Source organism: Trichosurus vulpecula, chromosome 9 (genome assembly GCF_011100635.1).
Source record: "Trichosurus vulpecula isolate mTriVul1 chromosome 9, mTriVul1.pri, whole genome shotgun sequence".
NCBI classification, from domain to species: domain Eukaryota; kingdom Metazoa; phylum Chordata; class Mammalia; order Diprotodontia; family Phalangeridae; genus Trichosurus; species Trichosurus vulpecula.
The window spans coordinates 112,782,993-112,801,663 of NC_050581.1; the positions used below are offsets into that span (position 1 = coordinate 112,782,993).

Below are 18,671 nucleotides of genomic sequence, written 5' to 3' on the forward strand. Positions count from 1 at the left end.
CTCTGCAACACAGCTTGGTCTGGCATTCCTTATTAGCAGAGGTTCCCTCAATCTTCCCCAGATCAGACACCCAACCCTCCTCACTGTACTGGAGGTGAAAGTTCCTGTGGCTGGGACTGAGGCCACCTCCCAACCCAGCAGGACCCCGGGCTTGCCACTTGCCATTTCAGAGAAACTAGCCTGGAGGTGTTTACTCCTCAGAGGGACCAAACCTTTGGATCTTCTCTGGTTGTCCCAGGAGGACCACTGTTCTGCCCCACCTCTTATTTATTTTTAACTGCTCTGTGTTCACCATGAGGGGCTATTTTATGTGGTTAGTGGGAGAAATCTGGAGAGCCTGGCTTTTTCTGACATGCTCTGCCATCTTCAGATCAATATGCTTTTCACATTGCCTCTGCACACCTTTATATCATTGTGTGTTCCCTATCCCTGTGACAACCCAAAACCTCTGAGGAGGTCATTTGGAACTGCTGCCATTCAATTCTTTGGGTGTGCATGTGTCCAGTCTGTTGTCATCATTCCTCCCTTCCTAGCCAACCCTGCAAAAATGCCCACCCAACTGGGGCCAGAAATAAACTATCATATTTTATGTGTAAATCAATAAATGTATATGAATGCACATGTGTACCATATGCAGATAAACATATATGGATGCATACATATGCAATGTTTATGTGTCTATGTGTGTAGGCTTGGTAGTCTGAATGCAGCCATCTCTGAAATCTTGCCCACCCTTCAAAGAGTGACTTTGATTCCTGCCTAGAGGAGAGAAGGAGAAGGGGCCATGAGGCTAGAGGCTTTGCTCTCTTTAGAGAGGGGTACTGTCCTAGAGTCACACCTTATCTGTCCCATGCCCCTCCAAATAATGCTAAGCTGGAATAACTTGTTTTTTCTTAGGATCAAGCCACCCATTAAAGAGGAAGAAGTCTCCAAAGCTTATTTCCAAAGGCTTCACTCCACTCCCACCAAATTCTAGTTACACAAAGACCATCACAAATAGTGAATATCAAATAAGCTCTTTTATCCAATCAGATAGCAAACAGAAATCAGAGCAGTGATACAGGTTACAATATGTCAGTCAGATTGAATGAGCTCTCCCACTGGGAGTGAGAGATCTTAGCTCAACCAAGAGAGAGAAGCTGAAGAAAAATTGCAGAGGCTAAGGCCTTTGGAAGTCATTCCCAGCTCCAGATGCATAGCCAATTACAAAAGCTCCTCTTAACCAGATGACTCAGCAGTCCACAAACAATAACAATATATCTATACACCTCCATAGGTACTCTAAGGCATTTACATCACAAGTCAACACAAACCTCTAGGACAGGTGCCCCAACCCTTTCAACATGGGGAGACACTTTCTGTGGTGTTTGCCCATGGGCCAGTCCCCATTACTCATATGTGTGCTTTGCTGGGATAGGGAAATGGAAAATAAGATAAATAATGCCAGGGAGAAGACATATGCTGACTGTACCAGGCATACAGCAGGTCATGATAAGCTAGATCCATTTGCCCTTTAGTGATGGCCTTAAAAGTATGCGTCGAGGGTTGCATTTCCTTGTCAGTAGGCAACGTTTTCTTTTGAAGCAAAGGGGCTACAGAGAAAGGAGATGGTCTAACTCAGACAACAGTAATGGAGAGTAAGGGGTTTCCATCAAAATCCTGGTCATTGCAATGGAGGCTAGACCTGGATTCTATGCTCACTCTTAAGAATACCTAGCTTAGGCCATACTTACTCCCTTGTCTTTGTCTCACCCTTCAGTTCTAAGACTCCCAGAGAGCATAAGGACAGCTGGGATGGAGTGGGAGGATACCTTTTCTAATTTAAGTTAAAATACAAAATCTCCTCCAGGGTAAGCCTATCCAGAAGAGGTACAAACTTTGAAGGTGGTCACAGGGGCTGGGAAGCCCACAGCAGCCTGGGTGTGCCCCACAGTCTCCCTGCTGTGGCCAGCCCTCCCTCAGGTGTCTCACCTGCTCAGGTGATAGGAGCAGTAGGCCAGGGCAGGGAGGGCAGGAGGAATCTCCCTGTACCAGTTCCTCTATCCCCCATCCCCTACTCTGCTCCTGTAGGATAAAATATGAGAGGGTGGGGCAGAGAGTGAGGGGAGAGCAGAAAGCTCACCTCTGGGTCCACTGGGTCACAAGTGAGGATTATGACAGCCATGTCCTGTTCATTGGATACTGAACCTTGACATTCTTTCACCAGCTAAGAGTGAGGCAGACAGTCACAGAGAGAGACAGATGAAAATAAGGATGAGGAGGAAGAAGAAGAGGAAGAGGAGGAGGAGGAGGAAGAGAAGAAAAAGAAAGAACAAAGGAAATTTAGAAATAGGGAGAGAGTATCAGAAACAATCGTCTTACCAAAAACTCCATATAGTGGTTAATGAATTCAAGAAAAAAGACTTTTCTTTATTATTCTCTTACAAAAGACCGCAAAATACCTGGTGACCCAGAAGGAGGCACCCCAATTGCTGGCTGCAGCCAGCTTTTTAATTCTCAAACACAAAGTCCCTCCACTGTTCCCCATTGGTGGGATACAACTTCCTGAACTGCATATTCCATGTACTTCTCCTAGATGTGGCACTCCTCGCTTGTCATGCATTGCATGTGACTTCAACTTAGCTTGCTTCACCCTCACGGGGTGGTGGTTAATATTAAGCAGCTCGATAAGCATGGAATACAACCTTCTGACCTTTGACTCCATCAGAAGCCTGGTTCTCATAGGTCATAGCTCTGGTTGGAACTACTTACATCCTGTGATCTTTCCTACAAGGCTGGGAGTGTGGACCTGTCACTCCTGTGGAAACACAACTCCTCCCTCTGTTTCTCACAAGAGCAAAAAGGAAGAAATGAAAGGAGGAAAAACTGAGAAAAGTCCAATTTGCTCATCTTGTCAGGAACCCTTGTCAGGTTTAGGTCTGTGAGAGCCAGAAGTGCAGTTATGTCCTACTGACACACTGAATCTCCTCCAGGGCAAGAGAGCAAGGGAGGAAATAAGCATTTATGAAGTGTTTACCATGTGCCAGGCACTGTGCTAATGCTTTACAAATAGTTCCTTGTTTGACTCTCATTGTAACTGGAAGGCAGATGCTGTTATGATCCCCATTTTATGATTGAGTAAATTCAGGCAAACAGAGGTTAAATGACTTGCCCAAGGTCACATAGCTAATAAGGGTTTAAGGTCCCATTGGAAGTCAGGTCTTCCTGACTTCAGGCCCAGTATGCTCTATCTACTGCACTATTTCCTATCTACTAAACTATGTGCTATGTACTGCACCTCCTAGCTGCTCTGAGACAGTGCTTAAGCTTGGACCCAGGACACCTGGATCTTATTCCTGGCTTCAGAACCAGCAGGCTGTGTCCTTATGTGGAGATCACTTCCTTTGGACCTTTTGCTTCTCCAAGGGTTAAATGGGCATATACCTGCTATGCTACCTACCTGCAAGGGTTTCAAGGTAAACTGAGATTCTAGGTCACAGAGCCCTGCATTGATGCAAGGCTATATGTCTAGAGGACACATAGACTCCAGTGAGAACTCTCTCACCCCAGCCCTTCTGTCTTCAGGCCCATCCTGACCCACAAACGGCTTACCCCATCTGTTTTAAAATCACACTGGTCCAGGGGGAGCTCCTCAATCATTGGGCACACGGTTTCCTTCAAGGTAAAACTCAGAAGCTTCTGGGTTTGCTCTTGGGAAGGCTGAAAAGACAAGTTAAAGCTACATGGCAGGGGGTTGGTTAAGGGAAGTGAATAGAGGACCAGAGTCCTGGTCCTATCCTGAATTCAAAAGGTATCATCAACTTCATTGTCTTCAAGGCATTGGGCCAATGGGAATAACCATTTTCTATGGAGTGGAAGAGACAACAGAGCCCTAGAAAGAGGGAAGGGGGACCCCTCTGCCAGTGATTGCTTGTGTGACTTGGAGGAGGTTGCTTCATGAGTCTGGGCCTCAGTTTCCTTATCTGCAGAGGAGTGATGCCCAGCAGGGCAGGTCTTGTGAGAGTGTGGTGAGGATTTCTTCCATGCTCTTGCATCCTTCCTTCCTTCTTAGCTTCCTCCAGTGGCTCCTGCTCTTCCTCCTGCCCTCTATTTATGCTTCTCTCTCAAGGTTCTGTATAGACCCTCTCCTCTTCTCTTTCTATAACCTCCCCCTTGGCAATTGCATTTGTGCCCGTGGTTTCAATGATCATTTCTATGGGCATCAGTCCCAAATGGACATCTTTATCATGACCTCTCCCCAACTCCAGTCTGGCCAACAGGCAGCATGGACAACATGAGACAGTGGATAGACTGCAGCACAAGGAGTCAGGAAGACTTGGCTTCCAGCTTCAGACACTTGCTATCTGTGGGAACCTGGGCAAATCCCATCTTCTCTCTGAGTCTGACTTTCCTCATCTCTAAAGTGGGAACTAGGATGACTCTAGCTCTTGGTCTTCAAAGCTGGCCTTTCCCAATCAAGGCATTAGAATGGATTTTAAAGGAAGAGGGAGAGATGAAGAAGAATGAGGTCAGTCTGGGTTTTACCCTAGGGGAAGAGGGCAGAGGCAGCACTCACCTGACCAGATGGAGGAGAGTGGACTTGCCATATCCGGAATGCATTGTCCCTCCCGTGTACCTGGTTGTAGAAATAAATGCCTGCAGAGAGGGCCTTCTCATAGCTTAGGGAGGACTGAGGCCAAACTTGTGCAGGAAGGAGAGCAGCCACACCAGCCAACAGCAGCAGCATCCCGAGTGGCTCCATTCTCCTTCCTCGGGCTCGCTGACCCTCAGCCAGTTCCTTTTATGTCCTCTCTTCTCTGTTCTGTTGTGCAACAGGGGTTCTTGTCCTTGTGCATCATCTGGGCCTCTCTACTGGATATCAGTCTGTTGTAGGGCAGGCACAGGGAGGGTACGAAGGAAGCTAAGATTGTGAGATACTTTCCTATCCACAGATGTGCTAATATCAGGGCCAAGGGAGGAACCTAGCAGCCTCAGGTCAGCTGGGGAAGGAGCCTGAGTGTTTACCCTCTTTGATGAAAGTTAATGTTCCTGGAGGAGGGGCCAGACCAGACAAACAAGCCCAACTTTGGCCCTGGGTTCCATCTCCAGCAATCACTTTGGCCTTTAAGAGAGAGGAACCATGAGGAAATGAGATCCTGGAACCATGAGGAAATGAGAGCCTTCCAGGGAGGGGGCCAGGGGACTCAGCACCAAAGCACAGGACCACCTCAGCCACATTTGGCCAGGCCATGTGACCTAAGGGCCCAATGCACAGGGCACTGGGCCTACAGGCAGGGACACCTGAGTTCAAGTCCACTTGAACTTGAGTTCAAATAACTGTGTGACCCTGGGTAGGTCACTTCACTTCTATTGGCTTCAGTTTTCTCGACTGTAAAGTGGGAAGGATAACAGCACCTCCCATGAAGGTCTGTTCTGAGGATTAAATGAGATTATTATTGGTAATGTGCTAAGCACAGTGCCCGTCACTGATTGGTGCTGCATAAATATTGCATTCCTTTCCTTCCTCCTGTTTCTCTCATTTCCCCTCCTCTAGAGCCCCCAGTGTGTTTGGAGGCTGAGGAAAGGCCCTGGGTCCTTAGGAGGCAATTAACATGGAATTATCCCAGGGGCACCAGGAGAATCCCTCTTACAAAACAATTGGAAGACTCTAGAGAGACTTGCTGCTGTCACTCAAGAAAGTGATGATGCTGTCAGCCATGGAGGAATGAAGAGAGAAGCTCAGCATTGGATGGAACCTCATTGGCCATCTAGGCAGCTCATTCCCCAAACAAATCCCTACTATACACAGCTGATGAATGGCTATCCAGTCTGTGCCTGAAGACCTTGGGAGAGGAAGAATTATCAGCTAGCGGGAAGAGTTGTCCAGGCTGGCTGCCTTGTGAGACAGCCACAAGAAAAAGAAACTCCTACCTGGAAGCTCCATTTTGGTCCACTTGCTCTTTAAGGGCCAAGTTCTATGGTTATTGCCCTTAAGTCAATCTGAGACATCTTTTACTGATGTGTGATCCATAGCCTTGTCATGTTCTAGAAGCTCTGGGCTGGTTGTCTTTAACCACAGAGAGTTAAAAAATTTTTTAAAAGGATTTCCATCCCAAGTGCTCTCCCTTCTTCCCTCCCTTCACTACAACATTGAGAAGGCAAGAAATACAATACTCATTATACATATGAAATCATGCCAAACATTTCCAAGACAGGGTTTTGAGTTTACCTAGATCTTGTCTATTTTTACAACCCATGCTTCCTTCCCTTCCCTGCCTCCCCACACAGGCCTGACCATCTCAAAGTGCCCATATCTTTGGTCCAGTGATGGTGAAAAATAGAGTGACTGTATTTAGGAAAGTATTTAATTCTTTTAGAGACTGTGAGGTGTAGAAAACCAGAGTCCTCTCTCATACCTAACTACCAATTAGTTCAACTGGCCTCAATGCTATATTTTTAGGTAATCCTAATTTATAAATAGAATTAAGCCTCTATTTCCATGGATGGTCTCTATTCATAGACTTTGCAAGAACCACAAATGAAATGGCCAAAAACTTAATTGAGAGGGTATAGCAAAGTGACTCCTGCAAGAAAATAAACAGCTAACAGAACCATTCTCAGCCCTTGGGCCCCCACTATCCCCTAATATTACACATTATGTGTGCAAGCTTCTCCAGGCATTCATGGGAAGTCACAGCTTCCAGGGAAACTCACATAGGAATGGGACAGCTATCTCTCCTTTCTACAAATTATGGGGTGATGAAAGACTCAGCCATCCTCCTTCACATCTCTGGTCAGCCTGGTCGCAGTAGATAGCCTGAGGATCAGTGGGTTACTCTTGGGTGCAATCATTTACATGGTAAGACACAGAATCATCACAAAATGTTGTTAGGACTCCTTACTTCAGGGAATGTCATTATAGATTTTATTCTTTTTTTGCCCTTCCTCCACCCTCCAAGACTACAGCTGAGTGCAGATATATTACTATATAAATATTCATATATACATACTCATATACACATATATACATACATACATAGACGTATACTTTCCCTAACAATTTGATCTTTGTTTTTATGTTTGTGCATATCTTTTGTTTCTTATCCTTCCGTACTCCCCTACTTTACTTCTACCCACTACCTTGCCCTTCTATTGTTTAGTCTGCCCCCCTCCACAGATCCCTCCCCTTTCCTTCCTATTCTCATAAAACTAAGCACCCTTCTGTAGCCCCTTATAACGTATTGCCTTACCCTCCCCTGTAGAGATCTCTCCCTTATCCTCTCCCTCCTCCCTATCCCCTTATTTCTTCTGAATTTAGAAGATGTTTATACTCTTCTAGATAGACATGTATTGTTCCCACTTCAACCCATTCCCGCGGGTCTTGGAACACTATATGTAGAAGAGCAAGAGGACTGGGGGTCTGGCCAAAAATATCATGTTCAACAAAAAAAAAGTGTAATCCTGAATAAAAAAATGGATATTTGATCAAGTGTCAGACTTTCAAGACTTTGTTAAATAGTTCCAAGACCAGCGGTCCTTTGGGGTCTCAGTTGCTAGGTCTTGTGCGATTCTAATTGTGGCACCATCATATTTAAATTGATTTTCTTCTTGTTGCTTTTAATATTTTATCCTTGAGCTGGGGGTTTTGGAATTCAACTATAATATCCCTAGGAGTTTTCCTCTTAGGATCTCTTTCAAGTGGTATTGAATGGATATTTTCTATTTCTACTTTCTCCCCTCGTCCTAATGCTTCAGGGCAATTTTCTTTAATTATTTCTTGTATTACTATACCAAGATTCTTTTTTGATCCAATTTTATTCCTCTATATTGATTCTTCCTCTTGTACCTCATTTGTGTAAAAGAATTATTTTTAGCTCTTCCTAAATAGTTTTACTTTTTAAAGTCATATCAACACCAATAAGATATTTTTTTAAAAGTTTTTAACCTGGGCAACTGGCCGAATTGTGCTCAATAATAAATATTACCAATGTAATTAACTAATATATTAATAAAATTTAAATTTTAACAATTAATATTGTAAATCATGAAACCTGGACACTTAGGCAAGTTGACCAGTCCCTAGTTGTCTCAAATCATGTCTTCACTACTGATCAGCCCCTTGCCAGGTGAGAATGAGGGAGGTGAAGATTGCTACAGGGAGTTACAACAGGATGGAAATTTAGTCATGAACTCATCAGGGTAGAACAGGAAAACTTTAGAAACTACCTTCCTTTCTGGGAAGGGGGTGGTGGGAATGTTGAAATGATTGTCATCAAAAGATGGCTTCAGAACCTAGACCCCAGCAATCCAAACCCCTGTAAAACATCATGCAATAAATACACTACAATAAGCATTTAAGCAGCAATGATGAGCAGAGCAGATAGAGACTTTAGCTAAGACAGTCCTTGCCCTCAAGGAGTACCCAATCCAGTGGGGGTGGGGTAGGGAGAGCAGAATACACAAGCAGAGCTAATTATAACATCCATAATAAGTGCAGTGGAGGCTCTATTGGTGCCATGAACACTTTGGCACATCCTACCATGATTGAATGACTTCATGTATGACTATGGCAATATATAATACAGGTTTTCTGAGCACCAGTCTAATTCAGTATAGAGAGGTTTAGTACCAGAAGGTAAGCTGCTTGACAATGGAATTTTGGCCTTGGAAACCAATGAAACAAAGAAAAATTACAAAATGGCCCTTAGTCCTGTGCCTATAGTGCTCTATTTCTTCAATGATGGAGGCAGAAAACGGCACAGAGGGTGCCAAGAAGCACAGTTATTTTTTATCTCTTCTACAAATATTAACTTAGTCTGACTTAATTCTAAGGTGAGATTCCTTATCTAGCAAACAATTAGTGGACACAATGCAGGAAGAAATGATAGGGATTAATCTTGACATTTGTGTTACAAATGAAAACAGAAGAAATTGGTCAAATCACCATGGAAAACAACTTCGGAACTGTTTGTATCCTTTGACTCAGAGCTCCCTTGGGCTATATAACCCAAGCAAGTCAAAGACAGAAAGAAAGCTCTCTCTATACAAAAATATATATGGCAGTCCTTTAGGTGGTAGCAGAAAAATGGAAACAAAGTGGGTGCTTTGCTTCTAATCTCAGAATCATCTTTGAGGGTTTCCTTTCTTTCACCTTCCACATCTTTGGGCTATATGGATAGTAGTGGTATTGCTGGGTCAAAGGATATGCATACTCATGATTTTTATTTAGTGTAGTTTTGCTTTCCAGAATGGCAGGACCAATTCACAGGCCAACCAACAGTGCCTCATTTTCTCTATCCTTCCACATTCCCTCTAACAACTGTCATTTTCTGTTTTTGTTATCTTTGCCAATCTGATGACCATGGGTTAGAACTTCAGAGTTGTCTTCATTTGGACTTCTCTTATTTTTAGCTAGTTGGGGTGTTTTTTCATATAGTTATTTATAGAAGCCTGAAGAATCAGGAGTGGAGCCAAGGGAGATCTCCAGGACATAAAGCCTTGGCAAGAAGTGACTAGGACTAGTACTATAGTAGGGATAGCTAGAGTGAATAGAAAAAAGAAGGCTCTGAGAGATGTTGCAGAGGCTGAATCAACAGATCCTGGGAACAGATATCTTAATAACACTAATAGCTCTGAATTCTGTACCATTTTAAGCTATGTTTTCTGCTAACCACAACCATGTGAGAAAGACCTCACAATTACTAGGATCTTGGTTTGAAAAATGAGGAAATAGGCTCAGTAAGTGAAGTCACTTAGTCATGGTTACACAGCTAGAAAGTGCCTGAGGAGGTACTCAAAGCCAGATTCCTTGTCTCTGGATGTTGTACTGTATTCGTCACATCACTCCTGCTGTGTGCCAAGGGCTGCCTTCTCTGTTGAGGGTGCCAGGATATACCCTAATGTCCAGGGCCAACATCTATTTCTACCCTCACCCTCTAATTCCTTCAGATGGTTATAACTAGCTTGTTAATCAGACTGGAGCAAAAATGCTAGGAGACAGCGTCCTGAGACCAGTGATATAGAATAGTGGAATAGATTTTTTTCTTCTTTCCTATCTAGCCTTCTCGTTCCACTCTCATTATCCCTCCCCTAGCTTAAGCCCTCATCACTTCAGCTCTGGACGACTACAATAGCTTCCAATAGTGTCCTTGACCTTCTCCCTCTCCTCATCCATCAGCATGCACAGTGAAGAAATCAGCCTAGGCTTTATACTTCTTCGGTTGGCAACTGCTCCTTGGAACATGTTTAGGGATATGTCGCTGTTGACTTAGAACTTCATTCTCTACTGAATTCTAAGACGAATTCACCTCTAAATCCAAGATAGAGCACCTTAAACCTCTTGCCCACTTGATGTTTGTTTTTCACCTAAGTTCAGAGATGTGCCACCTTCAAATGCCTAAGTACCTTTCTGCCACTATCGCCATCACCAAGTGCTCAGTCACTCAACAATTAATAGGTGTCTGATGTGAGCAGAGCATTGGCTAGTCCCTGGGGAAGATACAAAACCTAGATATAACTTCCTTCTTGGAGTTTCTTGGAGCTCAGCTTGGCAAGGGCAGTAAAGCTACCAACACAGTCTGGTAAAATACTCAATTTTGTACAGTAAGGCCAAAGCAGCACTGATGAATATGGATGACACATAGTGTAGTTTCCCTGTTCTTCTCTTTTGATTAAATCAATTTCAGCCTTAACTTTGTCCAATATCATGATTACCACCCCTGATCCTTTTTCCCTAACAAATTCTACTCCTGCTCTTTATTTTATGTTTGTGTATATCTCCTATTCTCTATCTCTCCTGACTCCTCTACTTTACTTCTACCTGCTACCTTGCCCTCCTATTACTTAACCTAGCCTCCCTCCAAGGATCCCTCCCTTATCCTCCTATTCCCACAAATCTAAACACCCCTTATCTATAGCACCCCTTATCCTATTCCCTCACCCTCCCCTCTAAAAATCCCTCCCTTATCCTCTCCCCTCTCCCTATCCCCTTAGCCTTTTATTTCTTTCTGAATTTAGAAGACTTTTATACCCTTCTAGATATAGATGTCTTGTTCCCTCTTAAACCTATTCCCAATGAAATTAGGTTTCCAGAACTACCAGGCCTGCTCTCCACCTAATTCCTCTGTGTCACTTTTTCCTCTTGCCCCTCATTTGTATAAGATAATGACTCTTTTTACCTGGTCCTAAATGGTTTTACTTTTTAAAGTCATATCATACTCAGGTCTGCCCCAATCTTTCTTACAAATACCCAATTACTAATAACACTCCTAGACATATGTTTTACATTTCCTAAGATAAAAGGTGAACAGTCTGTCCTTATTGAGTTCCTTGTAATTAGTCTTTGATATGTACCTTTTATTTCTCTTGGCTCTTGTATGCCAAATCTTCTATTAAGTTCAGGTTTGTTATTTTTTTAACAAAACTTTAAAAGTCTGACAATTCATTAAATGTCAATTTCTTTTTTCCCTTCAGGATTACCCTTAACTTTTCTGGGGATGATATTTTTGGCCACAGCCCCACCCAGTTCTTTTGCTCTTTGATATGTAATGTTACAAGACCTGTGGTCTTTTAGTGTCGCCACTGCTAGGTCTTGTGTGATTCTAATTGTGGCCCTACCACGTTTAATGTTTTTCTTTTTGCTTTTAATATTTTATCTTTTTTTAAGAATTTGACTATGATATTCCTGTAGGTTTTCCTCGTAGAATCTCTCATGTGGTGTTTGGTGAATTTTTTGTATTTCTGTTCTCCCCTGTTACTCTAATGATTCATGACAATTTCATTTATTTCTTCTATCAATGTTTTAAGATTCTTTTTTTGATTGTAGCTTTTAGGTAGTCTGATCTTTCTTATATTTTCTCTTCTTGAGTTGTTCTGCAGGTCAGTTGTTTTTCTTACGAGATTTTTCGGATACTCTTCTATTCATTCATTCTTTATATTTTGTTTTACTATTTCTTAGACTCTTATGAATTCTCTGACTTCCTCTTTGTTCAATTCTTATTTTCTTTTTTTTTTCTTGCAGTGGGGAAGGCAGGGCAATTGGGTTAAATGACTTGCCCAAGGTCACACAGCTAGTGAGAGTGTCAAGCGTCTGAGGCTGGATTTGAACACAGGTCCTCCTGACTCCAGGGTCAGTGCTGTACTTACTGCGCCACCTAGCCAGCCCTCAATTCTAATTTTCAAGGAGTCATTTTCTTCCTTAAGATTCTGGATCTCCTTTTATAATTGGTTGACTTTCTTTCCATAATCTTCTTGGGTTTTTTGATTGTTCTTATTTTTAAAAATTTTTCCTCAATATTTCTCATTTGACTTTTAAAGTCTTTTTTGAGCTTTTCTATGAATTATTTTTGAACAGGTGACCATTTGAGGTTATTCTTTAGGGTAGTGGAAGTTTTCTTTGCTTCAGTATCCTCCTTTGAAGATGAAGCCCAGACTTCTCTATTCTAACAGTAATTTTCTATGTTTAAAATCTTTCTCTTTTGCCTACTCATTTTAAAAATTTTTTTAAAAGTTATAGCAGCTTATTTTTTGTAATCAGTTCTAGTCCTGGGATATGCGGGATGGTGCCTCTGGCCGCATATTCTCCTTCAGTTCTCCTCTCTGTCAGGAACAGAAACCAAGACCACCAGCCTCCTGAAAGTGTCCACAGCCAGCAGCATCCTACCCCACTGCTTCTGCACTCACCAGGCAGGCATGTGACTGGTCGCATCTTACCCAAGGATGCATCTCTGCAGCACAGTTTGGTCTGGCATTCCTTATCAGCAGAGGTTCCCTCAATCTTCCCCAGATCAGACACCCAACTCTCCTCACTGTCCTGGAGGTGAAAGTTCCTGTGGCTGGGACTGAGGCCACCTCCCAACCCAGCAGGACCCCAGGCTTGCCACTTGCCATTTCAGAGAAACTAACCTGGAGGTGTTTACTCTTCACAGGGACCAAACCTTTGGATCTTCTCTGGTTGTCCCAGGAGGACTACTGTTCTTCCCCACCTCTTATTTATTTTTAACTGCTCTGTGTTCACCATGAGGGGCTATTTTATGTGGTTAGTGGGGGAAATCTGGAGAGCTTGGCATTTTCTGACCTGTCTGCCATCTTCAGATCAATATGCATTTCACATTGCCTCTGCACACCTTTATATCATTGTGTGTTCCCTATCCCTGTGACAACCCAAAATCTCTGAGGAGGTCATTTGGAACTGCTGCCATTCAATTCCTTGGGTCTGCATGTGTCTTGTCTGTTGTCATCATTCCTCCCTTCCTAGCCAACCCTGCAAAAATGCCCACCCAACTGGGGCCAGAAATAAAGTGACTACATTTAGATAAGTTTCTTTTCCATAAGAATGATCATATTTTATGTGTAAATCAATAAATGTATATGAATGCATATACATATACATATACAAATGTATATGAATGCATATACATATATATATGGATGCATACATATGCAATGTTTATGTGTCTATGTGTGTGGGCTTGGTAGTCTGAATGCAGCTATCTCTGAAATCATGCCCACACTTCAAAGAGTAACTTTCATTCCTCCCTAGAGGAGAGAAGGAGAAGGGGTCATGAGACTGGTGGCTTTGCTATCTTTAGAGATGGGTACTGTCCTAGAGTCACACCTTATCTGTCCCCATGCCCCTCCAAATAATGCTAAGCTGGAATAACTTGTTTTTAATTAGGTTCAAGCCACCCATTAAAGAGGAAGAAGTCTCCAAAGCTTATTTCCAAAGGCTTCACTCCACTCCCACCAAATTCTAGTTACACAAAGACCATCACAAATAGTGAATATCAAATAAGCTCTTTTATCCAATCAGATAGCAAACAGAAATCAGAGCAGTGATACAGGTTACAATATACCAGACAGACTGAATGAGCTCTCCCACTGGGAGTGAGATATCTTAGCTCAACCAAGACATAGAGACTGAAAAAAAATGGCAGAGGCTAAGGCCTTTGGAAGTCATTCCCAGCTCCAGATGCATAGCCAATTACAAAAGCTCCTCTTAACCAGATGACTCAGCAGTCCACAAACAATAACAATATATCTATACACCTCCATAGGTACTCTAAGGCATTTACATCACAAGTCAACACAAACCTCTAGGACAGGTACCCCAACCCTTTCAACATGGGGAGACACTTTCTGCGGTGTTTGCCCATGGTCCAGTCCCCATTACTCATATGTGTGCTTTGCTGGGATAGGGAAATGGAAAATAAGATAAATAATGCCAGGGAGAAGACATATGCTGACTGCACTAGGCATACAGCAGGTCATGATGACTAGATAAGCTAGGTTCACTTGCCCTTTGGTAGACTGAAGGTTATGCGTCGAATGATTCCAAAAGGGTTGCATTTCCTTGTCAGTAGGCAACGTTTTCTTTTGAAGCGAAGGGGCTACAGAGAAAGGAGATGGTCTAACTCAGACAACAGTAATGGAGAGTAAGCGGTTTCCATCAAAATCCTGGTCATTGCAATGGAGGCTAGACCTGGATTCTATGCTCACTCTTAAGAATACCTAGCTTAGGCCATGCTTACTCCCTTGTCTTTGTCTCACCCTTCAGTTCTAAGACTCCCAGAGAGCATAAGGACAGCTGGGATGGGGTGGGAGGATACCTTTTCTGATTTAAGTTAAAATGCAAAATCTCCTCCAGGGTAAGCCTATCCAGAAGAGGTACAAACTTTGAAGGTGGTCACAGGGGCTGGGAAGCCCACAGCAGCCTGGGTGTGCCCCACAGTCTCCCTGCTGTGGCCAGCCCTCCCTCAGGTGTCTCACCTGCTCAGGTGATAGGAGCAGTAGGCCAGGGCAGGGAGGGCAGGAGGAGTCTTCCTGTACCAGTTCCTCTATCCCCCATCCCCTACTCTGCTCCTGTAGCTAACAGAATCAACCCTGAAGAATAAAATATGAGAGGGTGGGGCAGAGAGTGAGGGAAGGGCAGAAAGCTCACCTCTGGGGCCACTGGTTCGCAGTTGAGGATTATGACAGCCATGTCCTGTTCATTGGATACCGAGCCTTGACATTCTTTCACCAGCTGAGAGTGAGGCAGAGAGATAGAGAAGGACGAGGAGGAAAAAGAAGAGGAGGAGGAGGAAGAGAAAGAGCAGGAAGAGGAGGAGAAGAAAGAACAAAGGAAATTTAAAAAGAGGGAGAGAGTGTCAGAAACAATCTTCTTACCAAAAACTCCATATAGTGGTTAATGAATTCAAGAAAAAAGACTTTTCTTTATTATTCTCTTACAAAAGAACGCAAAAAACCTGGTGACCCATAAGGAGGCACCCCAATTGCTGGCTGCAGCCAGCTTTTTAATTCTCAAACACAAAGTCCCTCCACTGTTCCCCATTGGTGGGATACAACTTCCTGAACTGCATATTCCATGTTTTTCTCCTAGATGTGGCACTCCTCGCTTGTCATGCATTGCATGTGACTTCTACTTAACTTGCTTCACCCCTGAGGGGGTGGGGGTTAATATTAAGCAGCTTGGTAAGCATTGGGTACAACCTTCTGACCTTTGACTCCATCAGAAGCCTGGTTCTGGTAGGTCATAGCTCTGGTTGGAACTACTTACCTCCTGTGATCTTTCCTACAAGGCTGGGAGTGTGGACCTGTCACTCCTGTGGAAACACAACTCCTTCCACTATTTCTCACAAGAGCAAAAAGGAAGACATAAAGGGAGGAAACATTGAGAAAAGTCCAATTTGCTCATCTTGTCAGGAACCCTTGTCAGGTTTAGGTCTGTGAGAGCCAGAAGTGCAGTTATGTCCTAATGCCACACTGAGTCTCCTCCAGGGCAAGAGAGCAAGGGAGGAAATAAGCATTTATGAAGTGTTTACCATGTGCCAGGCACTGTGCTAATGCTTTACAAATAGTTCCTTGTTTGACTCTCATTGTAACTCTGGGAGGTAGGTGCTGTTATGATTCCCATTTTATGATTGAGTAAACTCAGGCAAACATAGGTTTGATGACTTGCCCAAGGTCACACAGCTAATAAGGGTCTAAGGCCCCATTGGAAGTCATATCTTCCTGACTTCAGGCCCAGTATGCTCTATCTACTGCACTATTTCCTATCTACTGAACTACGTGCTATGTACTGCACCTCCCAGCTGCTCTGAAACAGTGCTTATGCTTGGACCCAGGAGACCTGGATCTTATTCCTGGCTTCAGAACCAGCAGGCTGTGTCCTTATGTGGAGATCACTTCCTTTGGACCTTTTACTTCTCCAAGGGTTAAATGGGCATATACCTGCTATGCTACCTACCTGCAAGGGTTTCAAGGTAAACTGAGATTCCAGGTCACAGAGCCCTGCATTGATGCAAGGCTATATGTCTAGAGGACACACAGACTCCAGTGAGAACTCTCCCACCCCAGCCAATCTGTCTTCAGGCCCATCATGACCCACAAATTGCTTACCCCATCTGTTTTAAAATCACACTGGTCCAGGGGGAGCTCCTCAATCATTGGGCACACGGTTTCCTTCAAGGTAAAACTCAGAAGCTTCTGGGTTTGCTCTTGGGAAGGCTGAAAAGACAAGTTAAAGCTACATGGCAGGGGGTTGGTTAAGGGAAGTGAATAGAGGACCAGAGTCCTGGTCCTATCCTGAATTCAAAAGGTATCATCAACTTCATTGTCTTCAAGGCATTGGGCCAATGGAAACAATCATTTTCTATGGAGTGGAAGAGACAACAGAGCCCTAGAAAGAGGGAAGGGGGACCCCTCTGCCAGTGATTGCTTGTGTGACTTGGAAGAGTCATGAGTCTGGACCTCAGTTTCCTTATCTGCAGAGGAGTGATGCCCAGCAGGGCAGGTCTTGTGAGAGTGTGGTGAGGATTTCTTCCATGCTCTTGCATCCTTCCTTCCTTCTTAGCTTCCTCCAGTGGCTCCTGCTCTTCCTACTGACCTCTATTTATGCTTCTCTCTCAAGGTTCTGTATAGACCCTCTCCTCTTCTCTTTCTATAACCTCCCCCTTGGCAATTTCATTTATGCCCCTGGTTTCAATGATCATTTCTATGGGCATCAGTCCCAAATGGACATCTTTATCATGACCTCTCCCCAACTCCAGTCTGGCCAACAGGCAGCATGGACAACATGAGACAGTGGATAGACTGCAGCACAAGGAGTCAGGAAGACTTGGCTTCCAGCTTCAGACACTTGCTATCTGTGGGAACCTGGGCAAATCCCATCTTCTCTCTGAGTCTGACTTTCCTCATCTCTAAAGTGGGAACTAGGATGACTCTAGCTCTTGATCTTCAAAGCTGGCCTTTCCCAATCAAGGCATTAGAATGGATGTTGAAGGAAAAGTGAAAGATGAAGAAGAATGAGGTCAGTCTGGGTTTTACCCTAGGGGAAGAGGGCAGAGGGAGCACTCACCTGACCAGATGGAGGAGAGTGGACTTGCCATATCCGGAATGCATTGTCCCTCCCATGTACCTGGTTGTAGAAATAAATGCCTGCAGAGAGGGCCTTCTCATAGCTTAGGGAGGACTGAGGCCAAACTTGTGCAGGAAGGAGAGCAGCCACACCAGCCAGCAGCATCAGCCTCCCAAGCGGCTCCATTCTCCTTCCTCGGGCTCGCTGACCCTCAGCCAGTTCCTTTTATGTCCTCTCTTCTCTGTTCTCTTGTGCAACAGGGGTCCTTGTCCTTGTGCATCATCTGGGCCTCTCTACTGGATATCAGTCTGTTGTAGGGCAGGCACAGGGAGGGTACGAAGGAAGCTAAGATTGTGAGATACTTTCCTATCCACAGATGTGCTAATATCAGGGCCAAGGGAGGAACCTAGCAGCCTCAGGTCAGCTGGGGAAGGAGCCTGAGTGTTTACCCTCTTTCATGAAAGTTAATGTTTCTCGAGGAGGGAGCCAGACCACACAAATAGCCCCAACTTTGTGTCCATCTCCAGCAACCACTTTGGCCTTTAAGAGAGAGGAACCATGAGGAAGTGAGGTTGCATTCCAGGGTGGGGGTCAGGGGACTCAGCACTAAAGAATAGGACCACCACTGCCACATTTGGCCATGCCATGTGACCTAAGGGCTGTCTCATATGGCCCAATTCACAGGGCACTGGGCCTAGAGTCAGGGAAATCTGAGTTCAAGTCCACTTGAACTTGTGTTCAAATACCTGTGTGACCCTGGGTAGTTCACTTCACTTCTGTTGGCTTCAGTTTCCTCCACTGTAAAATGGACAGAATAGCAGCACCTCCCTTGAAGTTCTTTTTGAGAATTAAATGAGATTATTATTGGTGATGTGCTAAGCACAGTGCCCGTCACTGATTGGTGCTGTAGAAATATTGCATTCCTTTCCTTCCTCCTGTTTCTCTCATTTTGCCCTCCTCTAGAGCCCGCAGTGTGTTTGGAGGCTGAGGGAAGGCCCTGGGTCCTTAGGAGGCAATAAACATGGAATTATCCCAGGGGCACCAGGAGAGTCCCTCTCACAAGACAATTGGAAGACTCTAGAGAGACTTGCTGCTGTCACTCAAGAAAGTGATGATGCTGTCAGCCATGGAGGAATCAAGAGAGAAGCTCAGCATTGGAAGGAACCTCATTGGCCATCTAGGCAGCTCATTCCCCAAACAAATCCCTACTATACACAGCTGATGAATGGCGATCCAGTCTGTGCCTGAAGACCTTGAGAGAGGAAGAATTATCAACTAGTGGGGAGAGCTGGCTATGCTGGCTGCCTTGTGAGACAGCCACAAGAAAAAGAAACTC

The 18,671-nt window shown here is 44.2% G+C and overlaps 2 protein-coding genes across 2 annotated transcripts; both read right to left on the reverse strand.

Annotated features, from left to right (window-relative positions):
* Positions 1–1,496: 1,496 nt before the first annotated feature.
* Positions 1,497–4,741, reverse strand: LOC118832207 (cathelicidin-related peptide Bf-CRAMP-like). Its single transcript, XM_036739608.1, has 4 exons — positions 4,556–4,741; positions 3,592–3,699; positions 2,123–2,206; positions 1,497–1,592 (listed from the first exon to the last, which is right to left on the reverse strand). Exons 1-4 carry the CDS (start codon positions 4,739–4,741, stop codon positions 1,497–1,499), a joined length of 474 nt encoding a protein of 157 aa, XP_036595503.1.
* Positions 4,742–14,267: 9,526 nt separating this feature from the next.
* LOC118832208 (cathelicidin-related peptide Bf-CRAMP-like) lies at positions 14,268–17,537 on the reverse strand. Its single transcript, XM_036739609.1, has 4 exons — positions 17,336–17,537; positions 16,378–16,485; positions 14,918–15,001; positions 14,268–14,366 (listed from the first exon to the last, which is right to left on the reverse strand). The coding sequence occupies exons 1-4, from the start codon at positions 17,519–17,521 to the stop codon at positions 14,268–14,270; spliced, it is 477 nt and encodes a 158-aa protein (XP_036595504.1). The 5' UTR covers positions 17,522–17,537.
* Between the last annotated feature and the right edge of the window lie 1,134 nt (positions 17,538–18,671).

Excerpts from the sequence above, each read along its gene's own strand:
- LOC118832208 (XM_036739609.1), bottom strand. The coding sequence starts at position 17,521 with ATGGAGCCGCTTGGGAGGCTGATGCTGCTGGCTGGTGTGGCTGCTCTC. Across the intron at positions 16,486-17,335 it reads ACTCTCCTCCATCTGGTCAG|CCTTCCCAAGAGCAAACCCA; the intron begins GTGAGTGCTCCC and ends TTGTCTTTTCAG. Across the intron at positions 14,367-14,917 it reads GCGAACCAGTGGCCCCAGAG|CCCCTTCGCTTCAAAAGAAA; the intron begins GTGAGCTTTCTG and ends CTTTCTCTGTAG.
- LOC118832207 (XM_036739608.1), bottom strand. The coding sequence starts at position 4,741 with ATGGAGCCACTCGGGATGCTGCTGCTGTTGGCTGGTGTGGCTGCTCTC. Across the intron at positions 3,700-4,555 it reads ACTCTCCTCCATCTGGTCAG|CCTTCCCAAGAGCAAACCCA; the intron begins GTGAGTGCTGCC and ends TTGTCTTTTCAG. Across the intron at positions 1,593-2,122 it reads GTGACCCAGTGGACCCAGAG|CCCCTTTGCTTCAAAAGAAA; the intron begins GTGAGCTTTCTG and ends CTTTCTCTGTAG.